The sequence below is a fragment of the Oncorhynchus tshawytscha genome, linkage group LG31 (assembly GCF_018296145.1).
Source record: "Oncorhynchus tshawytscha isolate Ot180627B linkage group LG31, Otsh_v2.0, whole genome shotgun sequence".
Lineage (NCBI taxonomy): Eukaryota > Metazoa > Chordata > Actinopteri > Salmoniformes > Salmonidae > Oncorhynchus > Oncorhynchus tshawytscha.
In genome coordinates, this window is record NC_056459.1 from 6,519,277 (window position 1) to 6,543,372 (window position 24,096).

At 47.7% G+C, this 24,096-nt stretch overlaps 1 protein-coding gene across 30 annotated transcripts in view; it reads right to left on the minus strand.

Moving 5' to 3' along the window:
- Positions 1-24,096, minus strand: part of LOC112229351 (microtubule-actin cross-linking factor 1-like) — a 262,375-nt gene that overhangs the window by 57,007 nt on the left and 181,272 nt on the right. For 28 of the 30 annotated variants that reach the window (XM_042310211.1, XM_042310210.1, XM_042310220.1 and 25 more), the window contains 18 exons: positions 23,792-24,025; positions 22,887-23,051; positions 22,290-22,631; positions 21,817-22,008; positions 21,310-21,483; positions 20,982-21,105; positions 19,049-19,248; positions 18,530-18,847; positions 18,081-18,247; positions 16,266-16,422; positions 15,910-16,021; positions 15,520-15,582; positions 14,379-14,620; positions 14,049-14,178; positions 13,178-13,377; positions 12,440-12,950; positions 11,193-12,187; positions 8,226-8,726 (listed from right to left, as the gene is read on the minus strand). In XM_042310211.1, coding sequence (XP_042166145.1) covers positions 8,226-8,726; positions 11,193-12,187; positions 12,440-12,950; positions 13,178-13,377; positions 14,049-14,178; positions 14,379-14,620; positions 15,520-15,582; positions 15,910-16,021; positions 16,266-16,422; positions 18,081-18,247; positions 18,530-18,847; positions 19,049-19,248; positions 20,982-21,105; positions 21,310-21,483; positions 21,817-22,008; positions 22,290-22,631; positions 22,887-23,051; positions 23,792-24,025 — 4,827 coding nt within the window. The remainder of the gene's footprint in view (positions 1-8,225; positions 8,727-11,192; positions 12,188-12,439; positions 12,951-13,177; positions 13,378-14,048; positions 14,179-14,378; positions 14,621-15,519; positions 15,583-15,909; positions 16,022-16,265; positions 16,423-18,080; positions 18,248-18,529; positions 18,848-19,048; positions 19,249-20,981; positions 21,106-21,309; positions 21,484-21,816; positions 22,009-22,289; positions 22,632-22,886; positions 23,052-23,791; positions 24,026-24,096) is intronic. The other 2 variants (XM_042310194.1, XM_042310202.1) reach the window with 2 other exon arrangements.

Sequence of the window (24,096 nt, forward strand, 5' to 3'; positions counted from 1 at the left end):
ACTCACAATTTTTCCCTCTCTCGCTCGCTCGCTCACTCACTCAGTCACTCCCCCTTCTCTGTCTCTCTGCTCACTCACTCACTCACTCGTTTCTTCTGTCTCGCTCTCTCTTTCAAACTGTTTTTGTTTAAATCCAGCTCCGCTGGTTCGGTTTCCTGCTCTGGTATTAAAACACAGGAAGTGCTCCAATCATGCTGGTTTCCTCTCCCGAAAAAAACATGTGAGAGGGGTGGGGGAGTGAGCTACAGATAGGGAGAGGAAGGAGGGGTGCGTGGAGCCAAAGAGAGAGAGAGGGGGGTTGCTTTTTAAAAATAAATCACGGGATAACGAGAGAAGATTATCCCACGCTAAGCACCGGGCAAATCATCTTTCAAACTGAACGGATAAATAGACTGAGGATAAAATGAAGACTAACACAGGTGAGGGGGGTTTGTTGCTAGGCAGGTTGGTACTATTTCTCAGTGTTCACAAGCTCAGGAGGAGTGAAAGAGAGACGCTAGTATTGTGAGACTGCTACATTCATCACTGCTTTGTAATCCAGAACTGAATCTCCTGGGCAAATCACCTCCCCCTCAGAGCACAAAAACGCTGTCCGCAGAGAGGCAAATGATACAGAGAAACAGTGAGCGAGAGAAAGAGAAGGAAAGAAAGCGTGAGGGATGGAGGGAAGAAGGGAAGAAGGGGAGGGGAGAGTGATTGAGGGAGGGGAGAGCGATTGAGGGAGGGGAGCTGCTAGCAAGCCAGGGGGAAAAAAAGGAAGAGGCTTATCAATAACGGCTTTTGTATTTTCCAAAACAAACAGTCTATATGCACACAAAGAAGTAGAGCCTCTATCTATCCTGTTCCCCCTCTCGTTCCTCTTTTTTCCAGGTTTCCAAAGGCCGGTTGCTATTCTCCAGCGTGACAGTGTAAAACAACATGGAGAAGAGACCCAAAAGTCATCAATATTCACAATCACACTCTCCACTTCTGCATTCCCGTCTGCCGCTCTAGTGTAACCCAATCCAGCAAGGAGAGGAGTGTGTGTGTGTGGTGGGGCTCAGGGGCAAAGGAGGCTAGGGGTTACAGAAAAGGGGGCCTCAGGATGCCACACTAAAAATCTACGCACACAGTCGGGGGAATCCAGCAAGCATGACAGCAACCCCTGGTACCAGACAAAAGTGGATTATTTTAACCAATGATGTATATAAACCCTGGATTGCTGATGCTATGTATTGGCCATTGAGTCTTTGAAGCCACCGGTCGGCCATATTGGCTCTCCCCAGTAAGAGCAGTTCTCCATTCCATGAATGTAATTCTTCAATGTTTCAATTAAATGTAAGTATTTTTTGTTGTTGTAGTGGGGACAGTAACATTCGTAATCTCAAATTTACTTTATACTTACAACATTTTTTTTTTGAACGGTGGGGAAGTGCCAAGATGGAGGCACAGTGACTTCAACCCAGCGCCCCCTATCAGTCATCTAGTGTATATATAAATCATTGATTTTAACCAAGTTTGTTTTTCTCCTTGTATCCCTGATACAGTGCCTGTTGTGGTTCAGTTCCTACTCCTCCACTCGTTCTTCTCTCTTATCCTCCCTTCCCTTTTACAGTTGCTATGACTGTTCGTTTAAAGACCTCTGGCAGAGACAGCAGCCGATGTGAACTCAACTAACGCATGCCTGCCTTCTCCCTCTCGCTCGCTCTGTCGCTCTTTAGTCCACACACATTCTTCACTTGATAGGGGGAGGGAGTTCTCTCTCTCGCTTTCCCTCCCCCCTCTCTCTGTGGTCTAACTGTTGCTGCGAGCCGCCCGTGGCCTGCATGTCAAACACGCTAAATACTCCACTCTTCCTTTTTAACTCCCTCTCCCCCTTCTCCCCTCTCTCACACCCTCTGTCAGTTGTGGTGCAGCTGTCATGGCTGCGTCCAAGGAAAACGTCTTCATAGAAACAAAAGGGGTTTGTCCCTCCTCTGCTCAGCCTCCCCCCCAAAAGCTTCCTCAGTCTCGCGCGACCTCCTACAATGCCCCCACAGCACAAGCCGCTCCAAATTGAACCGCGCACACATGTAGGCCAGCTACCAGGAGAGCTGGAACGCCAGTGAGGGGAAATGAGCAAGGGATAGAAAGAAAGAGGGAAGAACAAGGGGGACACAGGAAACATAATACATCAATACTATTATTTCTTTTTTACGCCTTCTCTGCCGTCTCCATTTAGATTGTGTCGGATTTGATCATTCCATCCTCGACCCCTTTCTTGCAGTCTGTGACCCCCCCACTCCTCTCCTCTAAATTGTCATTCATCCCCGTTCATTTGGTCTGTCACGGCTGCTTAAATGAGTCACAGTTCTACCTCAGACAGGAAGAGGGAGGGGCGAGCAGGCCCCAAAATCCCCCGGTGAGCTACACACAGTGGGGACTCAAAGCAATGGAATCCATTAACGTTTAGCCGTCAGCCAAAAAGGCCATGCTGTAGGTCTCTAGACTTCATACCATAATGTAGACCGACGACCGTCTCCGCAACGTCAGTAGAGCCGTTTGGTGATACATGCAGGTGTCTACAGGATACTGACAGTATTGACTTTGCTGTGGCTGGTTTACCCACAAGAGAACTCCTGTAGAAATGAATGTGTGCCCTCTCTCTCACTCCTTTCCCTGTATTTCTCCCCCTCTCCCTTTCAACAGAACAATCATATCGCATCTTTTTAAAGCACTGTTGTCATTTAAGGCAATTCTCTCCATCTTTCCCCTTTCTCCCTCCCCTCTTTCCATCCCCCCTTCCCTTTGCCTCCTCTCTCTTGCCTCCATTGCCTCTGCCCCTTTCTCACACTCGTATCCAGGCAGCAGGGAAGTGCTCTCCCCCTCGCTCTCCCTCTCAGCAGCAGTTTAATTATTAACTAGCAGCGTTGTACCTGAGCGGCTCAATGTGGCCATTGTCTGCCCCCCCACCCTACAGAAACAAAGACAAGCATGACAAACCCCCCAGCAACTTTAACCAGGCTGCCACAGTACATATAGTGAATAACAGGCTTGTCAATCAAATGAATACAGGGGGTACAATACTTTTAGGTGTTACAGATTGTTTAACTAAAGTCATGTGGCCAAGTGTAGGCACATACGGTTTCTGAAATGAAGAACTCACACCTTCATACCTGAAAGACGTTGCCAAACTACGGTGTTACGCATCATTAGGGTCTGAATATGGGGCCCGTATGTGAACGTTAAAAGTTTTTTCCACATCCTAATCATGGTCAAATTAGAGGTCACATTTCTGCTTTGTTCCCCGTTTCTGTGTTTTGCTAATTAAAAATAGACACACACACACACACACTTTCTTCCTCTTTCCAAACAACACCTGTGCTGGGCCCTGCTGTGGCCAGTGAAGAGTGAGCGAGAGGGCCAACTCCACACACACACACACACACACACACACACACACACACACACACACACACCATTCTACTATCCATGGTATCCCACATTCCCAACTCTGAGTGTACACCGACATCACATACATTCTTCTACATAGATTATTGGGCTTCTTAATTTGACACATGAATCTAGTTGTGTAGTTTATGTAAAGAAGCAGTGTATTTGTTATGGTTGGGCTGGTAAGTGAGGACAGTGGCGATAAGGGATGAGGAGAGATGTGCTGTAGCATGCCCGTCTAATTCACAACAGCTGAGACAATACAGGACCTCGATAGCAGGGAGAGGGAGAAAGATGAAACACACACACAGTGTGTGTGTTCTCACTCAGACAGTGAGCATGGTAGAGGAAGGGTCAATCTGAAATTAATCTGGTGTGATTAGTGAACATTTTGTTAACCTGATCCAATCGACCCTTTAGGATGGAAAATAAACAAAGACAAAAATGAACCAAAAGAGTTGATGAACAAAAGGAGTTAAATCAATAAACAGAAAATCCGGCCAGGTCTCTGAAGATGATAAATGAGGAACGCGACCATGCAAGTCCCGGGGAAGATCTACTGGAACACCTCATTGACATGACATCACATTACCAGTAAGTCACGTCCCTTTCAATGTAAACTATCTATCAAAGAATCTTCAGGAAAAAGAGCCAATTTCACATTGGGGCTCCCCCCTAATGATTAGGTGAGGGGGGATTAACAAGAATTGAGGGAGTTGTAAACTGATCCAAGAGCTGTGGATATGGCCCAATCCTACCCGAAGCGTGCGCATCAGCTACATCATAACAACCCCCCCTTTACAGCACATCTCTGAGGATTTGGTTGGAGGGTGGAGGGAGAGATGAGAGATCTGACACACACCACACGCAGGGACAGGTCTATCTCACCTAGGTTTATATACTATTCAAAATCATTTCAAATACTTTAGCTGGCCTCCATTGAGCTTGCCTGTCGCACTGAACCAATAAGAAGGTCCAAAGTCCCAAACCATGCTCACTTAGCACTCCAGGCAGGCTAAAGCAGACGCTCTAAAGAATTTGAACGATTTTAAATAGTATTTGAAACCAGGATGGGGGCCTATGCAGCAGGGAGGGTGGAGAGAGAGAGAGGGGGGGGCAGCAGGGGTGAGGACAGCAGAGACGCGAGGGCATGATTTAAGGAAGGATTCCTCATCCGTCACCTCTGTCCCCATTACCAGCCCTACACAGGAATTCCCATTTGTAGTGGCGGGACTTAAAGCTTCACAACACCTCAACTCATCCCTATCCCGCTCTGTAGACTATGTCAGCTGCTCTGGGGCAAAGGGACATGCAGTAGAGCCACACCCTGGAGTCTGTGTGTGTGTGTATGTGTGTCAGAGGATGTTTCTAATTCCAGCCTTTTTCAGGGGGCGTGTCCGGAATCTCAGCTGTCTCCCCACCCTCCACACACATCCTCCCGAGAGACACACACACACCTAGTGGGCACACAAAGCACCCCTAAACACACAAGTGAACTCTGCTGATCACATAAGAGCACATGTACGCAGACAGTATGGCCAGCTATAAAAACATACTTGATAAACAGTCAGACTTGTCCGAACACGGGCCAACACGCCACATGTACGGAGAGCGAGGCCACTTAAAAACAACACCACCCTACCCTTCCCCTCCCTCTTTCTCTCATCCACCCCTCAGTCTCTTTGTGACTCAATACGACTTCACTAATCTGACAAGATCCTCTTGCACCTTACCCCCTAATCGTTACCACCCCCCCTAATCTCAGGCATGATGACATCATCTCTGTGGATTGGTAGTCTTTTTTCCCTTCGGTCTAAACTGGGGTCTGGTGGGGGGATGGGATGGTGGAGCAGACAGGCTAGTCTGCTTTCAGGGCAGACAGACATGTTTAGGTTTGAAATGACCTGGCGAGATCCATTACAGCCCAGAGAGGAGAGTGGGACGTAGAGGGAGAGGGGGCTTGAGAGAGAGAGAGAGAGAGAGAGAGAGAGAGGAAATGAGAAGAGGGAGGGGTGAAATGTGGCAAGTGGGCTCCCTGAGTGAATGAAAGAGGATCTTAGGGAAAGGGAAGTCTTGCTTATCCTCATCTGACTCTCTCTCTTTCTACCTCTCGCTCCCAACCACCTCTCTCTCTCTTTCTACCGCTCGCTCCTCACCTCTCCCTCTCGCTCCTCACCACCTCTCTCTCTCGCTCTCTTTCTACCTCTCACTCCTCACCACCTCCCTGTCTCTCTACCTCTCACCACCTCCCTCTCTCTTTCTACCTCTCTCTCTCTACCTCTCACTCCTCACCACCTCCCTCTCTCCCTGTAGACCCCTTCCTATGCACCCAGACTAACTCTTCATGCTCTAGATACAGCGCCGGCTGTACTTTTACAATGTGCCATTATTACTGCTCTTACTACTGGCCGTAGTCAATGCCAGCAATGCCCAGCTTGTGTCTACATTTACACTGGAACATTCCATTAAGCTGTCGCCCTTCTCTTTTCCTCTCGCTCGCTAACTGCTATTCAGCTATTCACCGATTTCTCTTTCTCTCTCCCCCCTTTCGCTCCTCTCCCTGCTCGTCTTCTGCCAAACATCCATCCCGCTTGCTCTCATTAAGAAGGGGAAAGAAAGGGATGGGGAGAAAGGAGAGAGAGAAAGTAGTGGGGGGGGCCAACCACAATATTAATAGTGTCGATAAATCAAGGGAGTACAGAATAAGAGACAGCACAGGGAGGAAGAAGAAAGCTCACCAAGACACCAGCTGAACCAATCAGAAACCAGTGTCCAGTAAGTCTAGCAACACACCCTCCAGTCAGATAAGGCTTGTCCTATATTTTAAACAGGTTTATAATTATCCCTTTATATTTGATATAATAACATAACCAATCATTAACACCATCTACTTAAAAATTCCACCATCTTAGGGAGCTACTGTATCTAGTGAATAAACAGATAGGAAGGGGGGGGGTGTTGAAAACGTACCGACAGCCCGGTACTTCTAGTGCAGAGGACGTGACAAAAAAAGATGTTTAATATCAATGACCCAGCCAGAAAGAACTGTCTGTGTTGTATAGTACTCATGAAATATCATTTACCATTTCACAATGAATGGAAACCAAAGGAAAGTAGCAGTACAATGGAGTGGCCCCGTTTCTGTACTGCCATTTCGCAGGACACAGCAGATTCCTACGGAACGTTCTACAGCAGATTCCTATTGAGGGGGAAGGAGTAGGCTAATTATTGTGGGCTGGGTTAGCTAACCTGGGATTTCTCCTAGACGGCTAGGGGAGCATCGCTTGAAGAACAAAAAAAAAAAGCGTATGGTGTGCGAATCGCTCTGGTATCAAACTTAGCCTGGTGTCCATCACCGTGGTGACAGGCCCTAACGAGTTCCAAGGGCTGGCGCCGGAGCAGTAGGGGGTCAGAAAGGGGGGGGTTGAGGGAATGTTATAAGAACGTTTAGACGCGAGCGAGTCAGCATGGGCGAAGAAGTGCGTCAGACACTTGAAGTAGAGCAGTGCTGCTGTGACTAAACTCTCATCTCTGCCTCTAGAACTCAGTCACACCCCCTGCGATGCTCCTATGAATTATAGATCACTCCCTCCTTTCTTGCATATAAGCTCACTCAAGTCCCCTACGGTAACACATACATACCTCAGTCCCCATACCGCTCTTCTGCTCTAAAGTGAGTTGAATAAAGCGCCGAAGGAGGGAAACTGGACCCCCCCCCAGACTGCTCTATAAATACAGCTGAGAGCCAGAGGAATGACTTGAGTTAGGAGAGGGGTCACACTCCATCACAACACCCCCCTCACAGCCCACTGTAGGAGCGGAGTCAGGGAAGAAACGTCACCAGTCCAAAATCCTGTTTCCGCCAGTGATAATAGAGCAGCATTAAGGGGAAGGGACGTAGCGAGAGAGCAAAGTTGAAGCTGGAGTTGATTTATAGAAGAGAGGATGCCACAGTACACTTCATACAGTAGGCAGAGTCCCACAGACAGAGAGAGACACGTACTCTCAAGCATCTGCGCTGGGAGAGGCTTAATCCACAAAGTTCAACAACCAAGAAGGGTCAAGTACTTTCCTCTGAGACCTCTCCCAAGAAATGGCTCTTATGTAACTAAAGGCTTTCAAAAGGTTCTGTGTTAGTCAATTGCTTATTTCAATAAGGCGCACTAATACTGTTGCAGGTCAGAGTCTAGTGCCAGCTGAGAGGTTCTAACAAAATGGCCACCAGAGCAACAACTGTGCAATACTATATACACAATGTCTGTTATATTTCTATGCACGTTTGTTGAATATAATTCAAACCGAAGTACGTCAAGCTCAATTCTAGAAGAAATATAGCTTCACAACAACCCTAGCTGAACTGGTTCTAATACATCCGTAATGCAATGTTTCCCAAATGGTGGCTTGTGGCTAGGTAATACTGGAGCTGTGGCCAGAAACATACTTTTACATTCTCTGAGGAGTCACAAGACAAATCAGAAGGCTGTTCATAGATGCCGGCACCAAAAACACTTGGGAAAAACATGCCAAGCTCACTTCTAGGAGGCTGTACTACAGTATAACCATAGCTAGCTCTACACAATTTACCAATCTCGGAAGACATAATGCCCAAAGATATGACACAATAGCGCAGAACAAAAACTTTACAATAGAGTAGCCATAGAAAGATGATTATTTCCAGGCCTGGATGAAGTCAATATGGCCGGCGGCCCACCCATCACAGAACATTGACCTGAACGGGATTGTCCATTCTAGTCAATACATTTCAGTAGTAGCACATTCATATTCCCAACCATAAACATCAAACTTGTTCTTACCTTGAACTCGTGCAGCTGCTGCTTGATGGTCTCCACCTCCGTCCCCACCACGCCCTGCGAGTTCAGCCCTTCCTCGGCCCGTCCCAGGAGCCCTTGCAGCTCCGCCACCTGGGCGTAGAATTCTCCCACCTTCTCAGCAGCTGCCTCAATCTGTTCCAGTCTGGCCTGGCCCCTCTCGGCCAGCTTCCCAGCCTGGCGGCTCAGGGCCTCAGTCTCTCTCCTCAGGGCGAGGAGATCGGGAGACGAACCCTCTCGGCGGAGCATGGCGGTGCAGTCGCCCCCGTGACCTTCAAGCTCCGACCTCAACGTGGCCAGGCGAGCCAGGAAAGTGCGGACGGCATCCGCCTGCGAGGCGAGCGAGTCGGCATCGCGCCCCACGGGGCTCAGCGAGTCCAGCTCGTCGTCCAGGTCAGCCAGGCGGGAGAAGAGGTCGCGTACCGAGGACTGGACTTCCCCCACACCCTGGAGACGGGACTCCAGGGTGGAACAGCACTTTTCAATCTAGAGGGGGGAGGGAGGGAAGGGGGAGAAGGAGGGAGAGTGAGTTAATAATGTTAACAAGTTGAAAGAGGCACGGTGCCTTGCGGATGTAATAATATGATATAAATAGCGGGACAAATCATGCTTCATGATTCAACCTAGTTAATGTATCCTAGCTCTCTGCTTAGATTCCTAGCTTTCTCATGAGCAATGTGGAGGAAAGGAATGTGATCAGAGCGGTGAGATATGCGACAAACTTATCTTATCAATAATGGTCAAATGTAATGACTTCTGACCATGTATCTGATTAAATACCATACTGATTTGTACCAGTCTATAAATAACTATCTATGGCACATTTGGAAAGTATTCATACCACTTGACTTATTCCACAATTTGCAGTGTTACAGCCTGAATTCAAAATGGATAAATATATGTTTGTCACCCATCTACACACAATACCCCATAATGACAAAAGTGAAAACATGTTTAAAAATGCTAGAAAATGTATTGAAAATTAAACACAGAAATATTTAATTGACTATTTTTAATATTTAAAGTATTCCCTTTGCAAATTCAACTCAGGTTAATCCAATTTCCTTTCATCATCCATGAGATGTCACTTCAACTTGGAGTCCACTTGTGACCGATTCCACTGTTTTGACATGATTTTAGAAAGAAACACACCTGTCTATATAAGGGCCCACAGTTGACAGTGTACAGTATGTCAGAGCAGAAGCTACACCATGAAGTCCAAGGAACTGTCTGTAGATCACTGAGATATAATTGTGATGAGGCATATATCTGAGGAAGGGTAAAAAACAAAACAATTTGAAGAGTGTTGAAAGTTTCCAAGAGCACAGTGGTCTCCATCATTCAGAAATTTTTCAAATATGGAACTACCCAGACTCTGCCTAGAGCTGGCCGTACGACCAAACTGAGCAACCGGTCAAGAAGGACCTTGGTCAGGGAGAAGACCAAGAACCCAATGACCTCTGACAGAACTACTTGGCTGGAGTTTGCAAAAAGGTATGTGAAATACTCAGATTATAAAGCAAACGATTCTGTGGTCTGACGAGACAAAAATGTAACTAATTTGGCCTGAATGCAAAGTGCAATGTCTGGAGAAAACCAGGTACAGCTCATCACAAGTCCAACACCATCCCTACCATGAAGCATGGTGGTGGCAGCATTATGCTATGGGGAAGCATTACAGCAGCAGGGACTGGGAGACGGGTAAGGATAGAGGGAACAGTAAATGGAGCCAAACACAGGAAAACCCTTGATGAGAACCGGCTTCAGAGTGCAAACGACTTTAGAAGGTGGTGAACATTTACATTCCAACAGGACAATTAGCCAAAGCAATGGCTTCAGAACAAAAATGTGAAAGTCCTTGAGTGGCCCAGGCAGAGGCCATACTTGTATCCCATAGAAAATCTGTGGAAAGACTTGAAGATTGCTGTTCACAGCTGCTCCCCATCTAACTTAACAAAGCTTGAGAGAATCTGCAAGGAAGAACGGGGGATAAAATCCCCAAATCCAGATGTGCAAAGCTAATACAACATACCCAAGACGACTCGAAGCTGTAATCGCCATCAAAGGTGCTTCTACAAAAGTATTGACTCGGGTGTGAACACCTATTTAAATGAGCTCTTTCTGTATTTCATCGTCAATAAATTAGCAAACATTTCTAAAAACAGGTTTTCACTTAGTCGTTGTGGGATACTGTGTGTAGATGGGTGAGACTTTTATTGAATCCATTTTGAATTCAGGCTGTAACAACAAAATGTGGAATAAGTCTAGGGTTATGACTACTTTCTGAAGGCACTGTATCACTATACAGAACAATACTCTTGACTCATTGGTTTACATTTCAGTAAAGTGATTCAATGGTCTGAAGTTTCCTATCTGTACAATGACCATATAAGATCACTGGAACACCGAATAGTTGAACTCCTCTGTCAGCTTAAACACGTTCTGTTCTCCGTCTCAACTCACACACACATGCATACATGCTCACACACACGCTCACTCCCACACACACACGCATACGCTCACTGACGACACACAAAGCCTTCACACCCTCGCACACAATGACCTTTGCTAAAACTAGCTCCTCCGTTGTATCAGCCACACTCCAGGCTGAATAGATTGGCTGTGTTACAATACTCATAAATGGCTTCCTTTCATTGACTCCTTTCCTTATATGTCCACTAATGTAATTGTAAAGGATGATGTAATTGTAAAAGATGAGTAAAAGTCCAACAAACCCAAACAAATGCTTTCAAAAGAGGAAAGGCTGTTGAAGAGTACTGAGACACCCTTATTGTTTTTGAGTGTATGATATTTTTCAAAACTGCTTCATTTCTGGAACATTCTTCTATTGAACAGAATACAGCCCTCCATCTTTCATCTGTGTCTATGAAATAGTTATACTTTTTATATATAAAATACAGTTTATACTAAATTTCTCACACATCTTCTCACCTTTTCACTGACGTCTCCAAACTCTCTGTCTGTGTCTCGGGCCTGCTGCTCCAGCCGCTGTCCTCCCTCTCCGCCGCCCCCTGCTGTGTGGGGTGCGTCCTGCACCAGCCCCTGGGCCAGATCCCTCAGGTAGGCCACCTGTGGCTGCAGCGAGTGCAGCGTCTCCTGCTGGCTCCTCAGCCGCTCCAGGCTCTTGTTGCTGCACGCCTGTGGGCCCAGCGCCTCCTGCACCTCGATCTGATGCCGCGCCGCCTCCAGCCTCCTCTCCACCGCCTGCCGCCCGTCCTCGAACTCCTTCAGTCGATCCGCTAACTCTTCCAGTTGGGAAACACAGTTCTGGAGTTTTTCTGCCAGCACGTCGACTCTACGGTTGAGTTGGGTTTTCTCGTCGCGTATGTCTTCCTCTCCGACGCAGCAGTGTTCAAGGAGTTGGTCGGCCGCGGTGTTTAAACCCTCCAGGAGGGGGCGATGGTGCTCCAGGTCTAACCCCAGCTGCCTGGCCTTCTGCAAGGCCTCGTCCAGGGCCACTGGGTCAAGGGAGGGCTGGATGTCAGCTTCCCGCTTCTCGCACTCTGTCACCCAGTGCGTGAGCTTGGCGCGGTGTTGCTGGTAACTCTCGGCCTTGGTCAGGGCGGTTTTCAGCCGGTTCTGGCGTTCCACGATGCACTGATTAAGCTCATCCCAGTCCTGGCGTAGGGTGGCGAGCCGAGACTGTAAGGCTGATCGTTCTTCGCCGCCGGCGGGTAGCTTGGCGAGCAGGGAGGCCCCCTCGGCCTGGATGAGCTCGTAAGGGCCACGTTGGCTGGCCACCCCGCGATGAAGCTCGTCTTGCTGGGCAAGCAGGGTCCGGATAGCCTCGGGCTGGCAGGGGAGGGAGTCGGCGGTAAAGTCTCTTTGACCACCCTGGTTGTCCAACCAGCTCCGTAGCTCCTCGAACATCTGCTGGAACTGCTGGGTGCTTGAGAGAGCAGCTTGGAGCTGGGACAGACCGTCAGCTGAGGGAGAGGAACAGAGGATTTGAACGCTATTCATTTACAGATGTTTTGATGAAGAACATTTAACCAGATGGACTAGCTACCTAGGTCTGAAAGAGGTTTTAGCGCTGGATTCAAAACCTAGTCAACTAGCCACAAAGAGCCCAAAAACCCCAGAATATAGCCTCCACCACATACAAATACTACTGAAGCCAACAGAGATTCATACAAACAGAATTTAGATGAACACCATAGACAAGACAGAAGACTCACTGGCCCTCTCCTCCAGGCTCCTCAGCGGGCTCCTCACGCTCTCCAGCCTCTTCTTCAGCTCGTCTCTCAAGTAAGGTTCAACCACGATGGCGCTCAGCTCGCCGCACAGCTTCTCCGCCTCGCCCAGCTCATCCCTCCTCTGCTCCAGCTCAGAGCGGATCTCGCCTGTCTCCTGCAGACGCCGTTTCAGGGCCTCAGGCTGGGCACTGAGCGAGGCCTGGCCGTCTAGCCGCTCGCCTAGCGCCCCCACGCTGACCGAAAGGTCCTTCAGCAGGGCCTGGTATCGCTCGCTGGTGCCCTGGGCCTGGTCGATGTCCTCCGAGCGCCGGGACAGACGTTGAGTGAGGTCGTCCCACTGCTGAGAGATGGAGCCCAGCTCGGACCGGACCTCCGCTAGGTCCTTGGCATCCTGCGGGGAGGAGTCGCCACCAGACAGTGAAAGGATGCCCTCGGCCGCCTGGGTGAGTTGGTCGAACTGGGGCCGCCGGGTCTCAAACTCACGCAGCATGAACTGTGGAGGGCGGCGGGAAAGGAAAGAGGAGGAGTCAGAACCTTATCTGTCAATCAGGAATAATCTCTACATTTTGGCGAGTACAATTTATCACTAATTAATCAGAATGCTGTTGGTAATCGTTTATGCCGATTCAAGAACAGAATTGGCAAGATGTGGACAATCTATTGTGATATTCTTTTCCATTATTTTGCATGTGTTCAACATAGAGGACCTTAACTATGTACCTGGGCTTGTTGTTTCTGGGTGTTCAGCATGTTGGGGTCGATGCTCAGGGATCCCAGCACACTCATCATCAGCTCCTTCTCTCTGAGCCACGGCCCCAACTGACTGGCTGCTGTGACAAAGCTGCCCAGCCTATCAGCACAGGTCTCCAGTTCCGTCTGCCTCTGTACTGCCGTCTCATTGGCCTTTGCCCAGCGGGAGTCTAAGTAAATAGGAAGTGAACGTTGGAGTGAAAAACCATAGCAACTATTACTTATATTAAAAAATGACTAACAAATAGTGGAGAACCATAACAGTGAAACTGATGGGTTCCATGAGTGACTCAGCCCGACTGAATAAACATTATGATTATAGACCCAGTTATTATTTTGACTTGCTAATGTCCACAAACTATTTTTTTTCATTCTGCCTCTGTATGCTTTCCTCATGACTCATATACACTGGGTATCCAGCAGAGAGAGAGTCTTGAATCCACATGGCTTTGAAATAAGGCCCTGCGTGAATTGTGTGGAGAAAGGAACACGGCAGAGCTCCCATCTTCAAAACTACAGGGCTATATCAGGTCAGGGTAAAGATATCAAGTATTTTAATAGCTTTGACTTGGAGTCATCCCATTCATTTGCTACCTAAAAATGTTTCACTTTGCTGAGGCAACTCATTAAATCTCAAATAACTACTACATTAGCCTGTCTTCTTATCCTCTGAAATGTACGGTACCATATGCTCCTTAAACGGATTCATCTACCATTCAAAATGGCTGGCTCTATTAATTATTTGATTCAGGGCCTACTGGTTCCTTATGTTAGAAAGTGTCCCTTACCCCACAACTATTCAAAATGGCCGACCCTATTCATCCATTCCAGTACCACTCACCGATCTCCTTCATTTGTTGTCTCCAGGTGTCTGCCTCTGGGGAGTCTGGGTTGTCTGCTATCAGCTTCTCCAGGGTGCTCTTCAGCTCCTCCACCTTCCCAGAATGCTCTGCCAGCTCAGACAGTAAGGCCTAAAGTATAGAGAAAGGATAAGGATAAGGAGGATAAGGATAAGGAGGATAAGCATTTAGAACGGAAGCAAGAGAGTAAAATGTTTATGTCAGTTAGGGGGTGATAACACTAATTTTCCAAAGTAGCATTGTTGACCAACTAGCAGAGACATAATACACCCCGATATTGACTGTGGTTTGACCCAAGTCCACACACTCACCTTGTTCTCCTGGGCCTGGGCGCGTACCAACTCAGGTTTGGAGGGGGAGGTGGTAGTCTGGCCCAGGTGCAGGCTGTTCTCCCGGTCTCCCAGCCAGCGGCTGAGCTCCTCGGTACCCTGGCTGGCCTTCTGTCTGAGCTCCAGAGAAGCCTCCTGGTTCCGCCGTCTGTTCTTCAGTTCCCCTCCCAGCTCCTCATAACGTCCGCTCACTTCCGCCACTGCCACCTGCATCTCTGTCAGGTCTGAGAGAAAGAAGGAGGACAATCTATCAAAATAAATCCAAACACATTTAATTGGTATGGTGTTTTGGTAATTGGTATGGAGTCACACGGTGATATGGTATGTGGTCCTCCCACTACCACTCAGGAAACCAGGCAGTTTATTAGGCAACAGATGAAATAAGTGATGAACTTCACAGGGTGGTGATGATCTTGATGCTCCTTTCCAATAAATATCGAGGGTCTTATACTGGTGACATGACGATCGATGTTTGACTGCAAGTTTGACAAATGAATATAATTGGCCTTTTGTCCATAACAATCTCATCATGTAGTCTATACCCGCACTGTATCTACGAGCTGTTGGCTAGAGCGCACGTGCCAATATCAGAGTGGCCACATTTGCTATATAACGCAACATTTCTTGTGACAAAACCAGCAGTAGAGTTGAAAATGCGATTCGGTACATGGGAATTGAACCACAATAAAGTTATGTTTATGTGCACTACGTCATCACGCACAGACATTTATCCGCGAGAAGTCAATTTGATGGAAACATCTCTGGTGGGGAAAACGCATATTGTTTTCATGCAGATTTGTTGAATACGTCGCAGGAAAACCTGGGTCGCCAGCTGGATGGAAACCTAGCTACCGAAGGACTTTGGGTCGACGTTATTAATCCAGAGGAACAGAATATTAGTGACAACAAACATTTGTAATGGTGTTAAGACACTGCAGTAGCACACATACTGTAAGAAGCTCACAGACAGAAAATGGATACACGGTAAGCATTATTGGGAGCGAGCGAGCAGATTGTACGCCAAGCAGTGACGCTCACAGCAGTAAGCGCCGGAGAGCATCTCATATGAGGAAGGAGTCCAGAGACGATTGGGTTTTGGATAAGGGAGTGAGGGTGAGCTCACCTTTGCATGTGTGAATGCCATTGACCCTGTTGGGGCTGTCTGCACCATTGATCTGGGGAACACCTGGGAGAGAGACACACACACTACACTCAGACGACTACACACATTGCAACAGACACTAACACACATTCGCGGACAGTCCAACACAAACACTGATAAGCATATAACACGCTCAGTCTCTGGGTTTTCACACGCTGTACACATAGACAGTTGTGCATGGACATGTTTTGCACTTAAAAGATAGCATATCCTCACAGTACACGCACACATTGATAGCATACACTTCAACACACACACACAATACACACCTCACAGACAGAGCTTGGATGAACTTGGACATGCAGGTGGCAGGGGACACACGTAGGCAGTTGTTTCCCCCATTCCCCTTACCTGTCTTGGCCTGGGGGGCTGTGATGTTGATGATGAGGGTCTCCAGTTCTGACCCAGTCTTGTTCAGCTCCTGAACCCGAACCCCCTGGGCCTCCCAGTCGCTCAGTAAGTCCTTAGTAAAAGAAAATGTCCGAAAGTTATTAATGACCTTATATAATTCCTCAATGAATAATCACAAGGACATGTCGTTCTGAATCACTATCATGCTTTGGAACGTATTTATCAATACACTGCGAAATCGAGCAATACCTTAGAATGAGTGAAATATGATTCAGTGATTGACTGAGGATTCTGTACGTGGCGTGAGTGTGATTAAACCAGGTACGAATGAAAAAAAAGGGCACACACACACACACCTCGAGCTGCTGCACTCTCCTCTGCAGGGCCTCTGCGTTGAGGTTGGCCTCTTTGGGAGGCAGTTGCTCCTGTGTTGTGTGGAGCCAGCTGAGGAGGGAGCTAGAGAGAGACCGGAAGTGGCCCAACCGCTGCTCACAACTCTGGATGGCGTTGTTCCTGGAGAGGGAAGGAGAAGGATAGGAGATGGGTGAAGATGCGGCGATGGCGAGAGAAACAAGATTGAAAAAAAAGAGAGAGATGTAGGGATAGACATTGAGAAAGCGGGTGAAAAACAACGAGGGAGAGATCATTTTAATTCAAGCCCACTATCATGTCCATATAAAACACACAACCATCACATTAAAATCACATGCTCCATGGCACAAAAAGAGAGAGCTACGCAGTCAAGGATAAACCAGTATCTCGACCGTATTCGCCCAAGGCTATAATCTCCTTAGCCTTGACCCCTGCTTTGTACTTGTTCTGCACCAATCGCAGCTGCTTTCAAAACACTGCACTGACTGCGGTGCACACAGACAAAACAATCGTGATATAACAGTCTGGGTCATTGAGAGTGTTTTATTTATGTTTCGTTCACAGCCTGTAAGTGAGAGCCTCTTTTGTATGTCTGATAAATGGACACTGAACTGTGCCCACCAAGGCTTATTTTAGTAACCTCTGACCACATTCACTCCTGCGCCATCAGCTAACACTGTCCACCCCCACACCATTGTTGGCAACACACAGTGTTAAGAGACATCCCACACAGGCCTAATCCCTCACTACACGTTGTTAGGTTCAGAGTAAATAACTCGGGGAACTAGAGAAATTTAACCAAGTTGAATCATTCCCCAAAGGTTCTGTACAGCTGAAATCAGAGCGCTCAACATTTCAGACATCACAGTTTATATGCATCCTACTTAAGACACTCCTCCCCCTTACAGTTTATGGCTCCACAGGAAAGAAGGTAACCAGATACCAAACCTGATGACTCCCTTAAGGGGAAGTGACCTCACCCCTCACCTCCCTGACCTCAACCCCTTCTTCACCTAATCCACAGATATCCACCCGTCTTTCCTATATCAACACATTGCTCTCCTCTCCTCCAACAAACACATTCCAAGGCCTTCTGGCTTTTTACAAACTCTTTCTATTCAAGGCTTTGTCTCTGTCATTTATTTAATATCTCAATGTTCAAAGTTTAGCCGATTCCAACAACGTATAAGCTTTTGCGATATTTTGCTAGACGAACGGACAGTCCAATGGTATTTATAAGAGGCCTGACGTAGAAATAGAAACACTGGAAGGTGCATTGCCAGTCATTCTATTTCTTGTGGCATGTCACAAGTGTGGTTAAGCTAAGCAGGGCGACATGGCAACTGGTAACTGCCATACAGGAAGTTTCATTTTGTTGTTGTCATTTAGCAGACACTCTTACAGGAGCAATTAGGGTTAAGTGCCTTGCTCAAGGGCACAGACAGCTGTTCCCCTCTAGTCGACTATGGGATTCGTACCAGCAACCTTGGTTAAAAGCCCAATGCTCTTGACCGCTAAGCTACCTGCAACAGTGTCATATTTCAGACTGTAATGGTGGCAGCAATGTGACAGTGCGTGGTCTTATTGTGCTGTACCCATCTCCCCCTAGTGGGTTTGGTGCTGCACTACAAGCATACGTGCACCTAGAGACCTTTAAATCGATTCCGACATGTGAATCTTTGCTGTGTGTATTGTAGGGCAGGGCTTACCTACAGTGAACTACAAAGCTTATACACAGGGCTCTGCATTGGTGTTGTATTGGATTTGGCTCAGCGTTTTTCTGAGGCAGTGCTGCTTACCTTTCAGTGATGTTGGATTCCAGTCGGGCGAACTCATCGGACACCTCTCTGACGTTGTCCAGTAGGGTCTGTGTGCTGGTCAGGGCCTTGGCTTGGCTGAGGTCTGTCCCCAGCTGGCAGAATGACTTCAGTTGACCTGCCTCCTGCTCCTGCTCCGCTCTCACCTCCTGTAGTAGTAAGGTAGACACAGATGTGTTATCTGAAGCCTACCCTCCCCGAAAACCCTCTGCCTTCTTCCACTTCTCTGTTCAAAGATATCTATGGTTCTTTACTATTATTTATCATCCCCATCCTCTCACATCAATGGCCTGTAACACTGATATATACGGTTCTGCACCTCTATCCTCCTACCACCTCTTCATATCTATGGTCTGTCAGACTATCTATGGTTCTGGAACACTTTAAGGAACCACAATAGAAATACATTTTTACCATCCCACCCCCCTTACCTCAATGGTCTGTCTGTAGTCCTCCACACTGCGTTCAGGCTGTCCCGCGGGGCTCAAAGCTCTCAGCCTGGTCTGAGTAAAACCCTGCAGGTCCGTACTCAGTCTCTCATAGTTCTCCAGCTTGGGCAGGAGCCCTCGGAGCTCAGCCTCCCTCTCGGCCTGCTTGGCCAGAGCCGCGGCGTAGTGCCGGCTCAGGCGCTCTAGTGACCCCTGGAGCCCAGAGGCCGTGGAGGCGTCAGAGCTCTGGAGCAGTTTGGAGACCGAGTCGCAGGTGGCCTCCACACTGCCCTGTCTGGATAACAGCTCCTGGCGTAGTTTCTGGAACAGAGGGGAAGTGGGTTAAAAAAAGCTCATGTAACACAACTGCAAAGTGGAAGTGTGTATTAGATGTGAAGGCAACATTTTTTAAATAATAGTCTGTAAGGTAAAAAAAAAAAGAAGATAATTGTCATAAACAGTATTACAGCAGCTGCAGGTTATTCCATATTCCATTGTGGACCTGTATTTCTACTATGGTACCTGATTCTGTGTGAGGGCGTCCTGGACAGCCTGGGCGGTGGGTTGGACGGGCCCGGGGGTCAGCAGTAGGCCGTCCAGCCAGGCTAGCAGGCCCTTCAGCCCCTCCTGGACACTGACCGACTGGGCTACGGACGTCTGGAGCTGCTCAGCTCGCTCGGACACAGACTCAGACAGAGAGCTGAACCTCTTCTCCAGACCATCTGGCTCAGAGAGAGGAAGGATGAGAGAATGCCAGGGTGATTACTTTTCTCCATTACGATAGAGACTCATTTGTTTAGGTGGATGGATTTAAAAAGACATCAACAGAGATGGTGGTGTTCAGTAAGACAAGTAGATACACTGCAGGATCTATGAGGATGTGAAGGGATGAATAAGATATAACAATATAGAAGGTTATGAACGGCAGAACAATAGATACACACTACCGTTCAGAAGTTTGGGGTCACTTAGAAATGTCCTTGTTTTCCATGAAAACATACATGAAATGAGTTGCAAAATGAATAGGAGATATAGTCAAGACGTTGACAAGGTTTTAAATAATGATTTTTCATTGAAATAATAATTGTGTCCGTCAAACATTGCTTTCATCAAATAATCCTCCATTTGCAGCAACTACAGCCTTTGGCATTCTACTTGTCAATTTGTTGAGGTAATCTGAAGAGATTTCACCCCATGCCTCCTGATGCACCTCCCATTGGATTGTTGGATTGGCTTGCTGGGCACTTCTTATGTACCATACGGTCAAGCTACTCCCACAACATTTCAATAGGGTTGAGATCCGGTGACTGTGCTGGCCACTCCATCGGCGCTCTGCTTTGGGTCATTGTCCTGTTGTAGGAGGAAAGGCTGATAGCCTTCCTTCTTCAAGATCCCTTTTACCCTGTACAAGTCTCCCACTTCACCATCACCAAAGCGCTCCCAGATCATCACATTGCCTCCACCATGCTTGACAGAGGGCGTCATCACTCCTCCAGCATCTTCATTTTTTCTGCGTCTCACGAATGTTCTTTTTTATGATCCGAACACCTCAAACTTAACTTTGTCTGTCCATAACACTTTTTACAAATCTTCCTCTGTCCAGTGTCTGTGTTCTTTTACCCATCTTAATCTTTTCTTTATATTGGCCAGTCTGAGATATGGCTTTTTCTTTGCAACTCTGCCTAGACGGCCGGAATCCTGGAGTCGCCTCTTCACTGTTGACGTTGAGACCGGTGTTTTGCGGGTACTATTTAATGAAGCTGCCAGTTGAGGACTTGTGAGGCGTCTGTTTCTCAAACTAGACACTCTAATGTACTTGTCCTCTTGCTCTGTTGTGCACCGGGGCCTCCCACTCCTCTCTATTCTGGTTAGAGCCAGTTTGCCCTGTTCTGTGAAGGGAGTAGTACACAGCACTGTATGAGATCTTCAGTTTCTTGGCAATTTCTCATATGGAATAGCCTTCATTTCCCAGAACAAGAAATAGACTGATGAGTTTTAGAAGAAAGTTCTTTGTTTCTGGCCATTTTGAGCCTGTAATCGAACCCACAAATGCTGATGCTCCACATACTCTAGTAGTCTAAATAGGGACAGTTTTATTGCTTCTTTAATCAGAACAACAGTTTTCAGCTGTGCTAACATAATTGCAAAAGGGATTTCTAATTATCAATTAGCCTTTTAAAATGATAAACTTGGATTAGCTAACACAATGTGCCATTGGAACACAGGAGTGATGGTTGCTGATAATGGGCCTCTGTACACCTAAGTAGATATTCCATAAAAAATCTGCAGATTCCAGATACAATAGTCATTTACAACATTAACAATGTCTACACTGTATTTATGATCAATTTGATGTTATTTTGATGGACCAAAAATGTGCTTTTCTTTCAAAAACAAGGACATTTCTAAGTGACCCCAAACTTTTGAACGGTGGTCTAGTTGTTAGCTTGTGTACCTGCAGTGCTGATGATCTCGGCAGCTCTGAGAGTGGGGGACTCCTGTGTGTTAGCCAGCTCTCTGCCTGCCCTCCTCACCTTCTCCAACTGGACTGACCGCTCCACCAGCTCATCCTGCAACAGCTGACCAGAACACAGGGAGAGAGGGGGAAGAAAAAGAACAGAAAAGGGGGAAAAGGAGGAGACATGTTGAGGTGCAGGGAATGGAAAACAGAGTTCTACCCTCTCCTCGCAAAGATTGAGGCGCTGATAAAGTCGCCTTGTTCAGTCACATGTACATACTGTATAAAATAATTCCGCACACCCCATCTATTTCTATGCTCTCACCTGTACGGCCCGCAGTGTGTTCTGTAGTGTCTGTGTGTCCGTCTCTCCGCTGGGTCCGGCTATACTCTGGGTCTGCTCCTGGGTGCTGAGCCAGGTGTGGAGTGACACAGCCTCGTCCTGGTACTGCTGGTAGCGTTCCAACAGACCCGACAGACGCCCCCCCAGATCTGACGACTGGAAAAGGAAGGGGGTGGAATAAGCATAGATCAAAAAAGATGAACAGGACACCATCTCTACTATGAAAGTAGAGCAATGTTGGCAATGTTGAATATCTCTACACACAGCCTCAACTATGGTTATGGCTATAATATTGATTATTATATATTGTAGTTATATAAAAAGAATGTAAAATAATGAATAAGGCTTATATTTCAAAGGGACCTTGACTGAATATAGTCAGTCTTTCAACACAATCCCTGCCATTGTGGATATGCTCCTAGTACGTATTGGTACACCAAGCACAGTGGTAATGAAGAATACAATCCCCCTACTCTACATGAGACCCACCTTGGTGTGCAGCGCGGTGTAACGGTGGTTGGCGTCCTGTAGCTTGTCCGTGACCAGCTGCTTGGTCTCCTCCAGGGCTGGGTCAGACCCTCCTACCTTCTCCAGAGCCCCCTGGACAGAGTCCAGCACCTTCTGACCCGAGATGGACACGAAGCGCAGGTCTGCCTTGTGGCAGATCACATCCTCCGCCAGCTGGAAGACAACCGGTTCCAGGTCAGTTCGATACAGTCAAGAATGTGTTCAGTTCCAAAGTTTGAAACAGTAAACTTAGTGTCTTTAGTATCATGACTGTGTGTATACAGCTGACAGTAGGAGTGAATATTGCTACCAACTGCCAATATAAACCCTGAACTATTGTTACAGTAAGCCTATATTCTTGCATCTTGATAATGTAAACCATCTCTCTCTGGCTATGCAATGTAGCTTTCTCTCTAACTCACACTAGTCTAGGAAAATCAAAAAACAACATGTACCTTCTTGTGCTCTTCCAGTCTCCCCTTCAGGCCCTTTGCGTCCGTCTCTCCTTCCCCTAAGGAACCCAGCTCCCCCTCACTCTGTTCCAGCCAGGTCCCCAGGCCTCCGTGCTCCTGGAGGAACTTGGCCAGCTCGTCCTTAAGGGCCTCAGAGCGCCTCAGCCTCTCCTGGCAGGCCCGCAGCTTCTCCTGGTGTTGGGTCTGGAGCTGGTCTAGCTGGTCCCGCAGACGCCGTTTCTCCTCGGCTGGCACGGCCGAGTCGGGCTGGTCCAGGAGGGATCGAGCGTTCTGGGACACCTGCATCAGCTGGGCCTGCTGGGCCTGGAGCTGCTGGAGCTCCGTCTGTAGAGGGGTTAAAGATCAAAGATCATAATGGGTCAGAGAGAGCCAAAAGGTAGGGCTCATCTCACATAGTCTGGAAAGGAGATGAGAGGAAGGATGCAAGTTGACTGTCATTCAATAACCACTGCCAAGCACCTAAAAAAGGCGGTTTTAGAACCCTTTTGTGAAGCATTACGTTTCATAGTGCATTTAATTGTATACCACAACATGAACAAACGTCCCTTTTGTAAATCAGCAGCAAGGAGAATGTCTGACCTGGAGCATGTCACTGTGTGATTGTAGTCTTCCCTCTGGCGAGGAGGGGTGGTCAGTAACAGTCATGCCAGTTCCTATTCTCCCAGGCTGGTTCAGGGAGGAGAGCTCCTCCAGCAGCGAGTCGATCTGACACCGGGTCTCCTGCAGCTCCTCTACGGCCTTCGCCTATAGGGGAAGAAAATAGAGGGGAAACGTGATCAAACAGCACAGATCGCGGTGAGTGTTTATTTCTACCAATGAAAGTGCAGTCAGGGAAAGAAAGGCCCTTCTCCATAATTGACACAGAAAAGGAAAGAGCTTTTCCTCTGGTTTAATTGCCAGCAGCATTCCACCCTGCATACCACTGCTGGCTTGCTTCTGAAGCTAAGCAGGGTTGGTACTGGTCAGTTCCTGGATGGGAGACCAGATGCTGCTGGAAGTGGTGTTGGAGGGTCAGTAGAAGGCACTCTTTCCTCTGGTCTAAAAAAATATCCCAATGCCCCAGGCATTGCCCTGTGTAGGGCGAGGTCTTTCGGATGGGATGTTAAACGGGTGTTCTGACTCTCTGAGGTCATTAAAGATCCCATGGCACTTATCGTAAGTGTAGGGGTGTTAACCCCAGTGTCCTGGCTAAATTCCCAATCTGGCCCTCAAACCATCACGGTCACCTAATCATACCCAGTTTACAACTGGCTCATTAATCCCCTGTAACTATTCCTCAGGTCGTTACTGCAAATGAGAATGTGTTCTCAGTCAACTTACCTGGTAAAATAACGGATAAAACACTGTAGCTGTTTCCATAGTCATTTTTCAGTACTCAAAACAGTATCCATAAAGATACACATCTTGGACCTTGGTTCCTTATAGACGGCAATAATAAAATCTACGTGCTGTGTTAGACAGCAGCGCTGCTACTTTAGGCTTACCCGCTGTGTGTTCTGTTGGACGGTGGTGCTGATGGCCGTGTCCAGCTGGGCCAGGGAGGAGTCGGCCGTGTCGGTTAGGGCACTGTACTGCTCCTTCATACGGGACAGTGCCCCCTGGAGGTTGGCCCTGTCCTCTGGACTCAGGCTGTCACCGTGCTCCGCCAGGAACTCCTCCACCGAGCGGATGGTCTCCGCCACGCCCTCGCCTCTGGTCAGCAGGTCCTTCTGTACTTCCTGGGGGAGGGGGAGGTCAGATATAGAGAGGTTACAGGTAGTGTGGCATATTCCCCTGGAACAGGCCATAC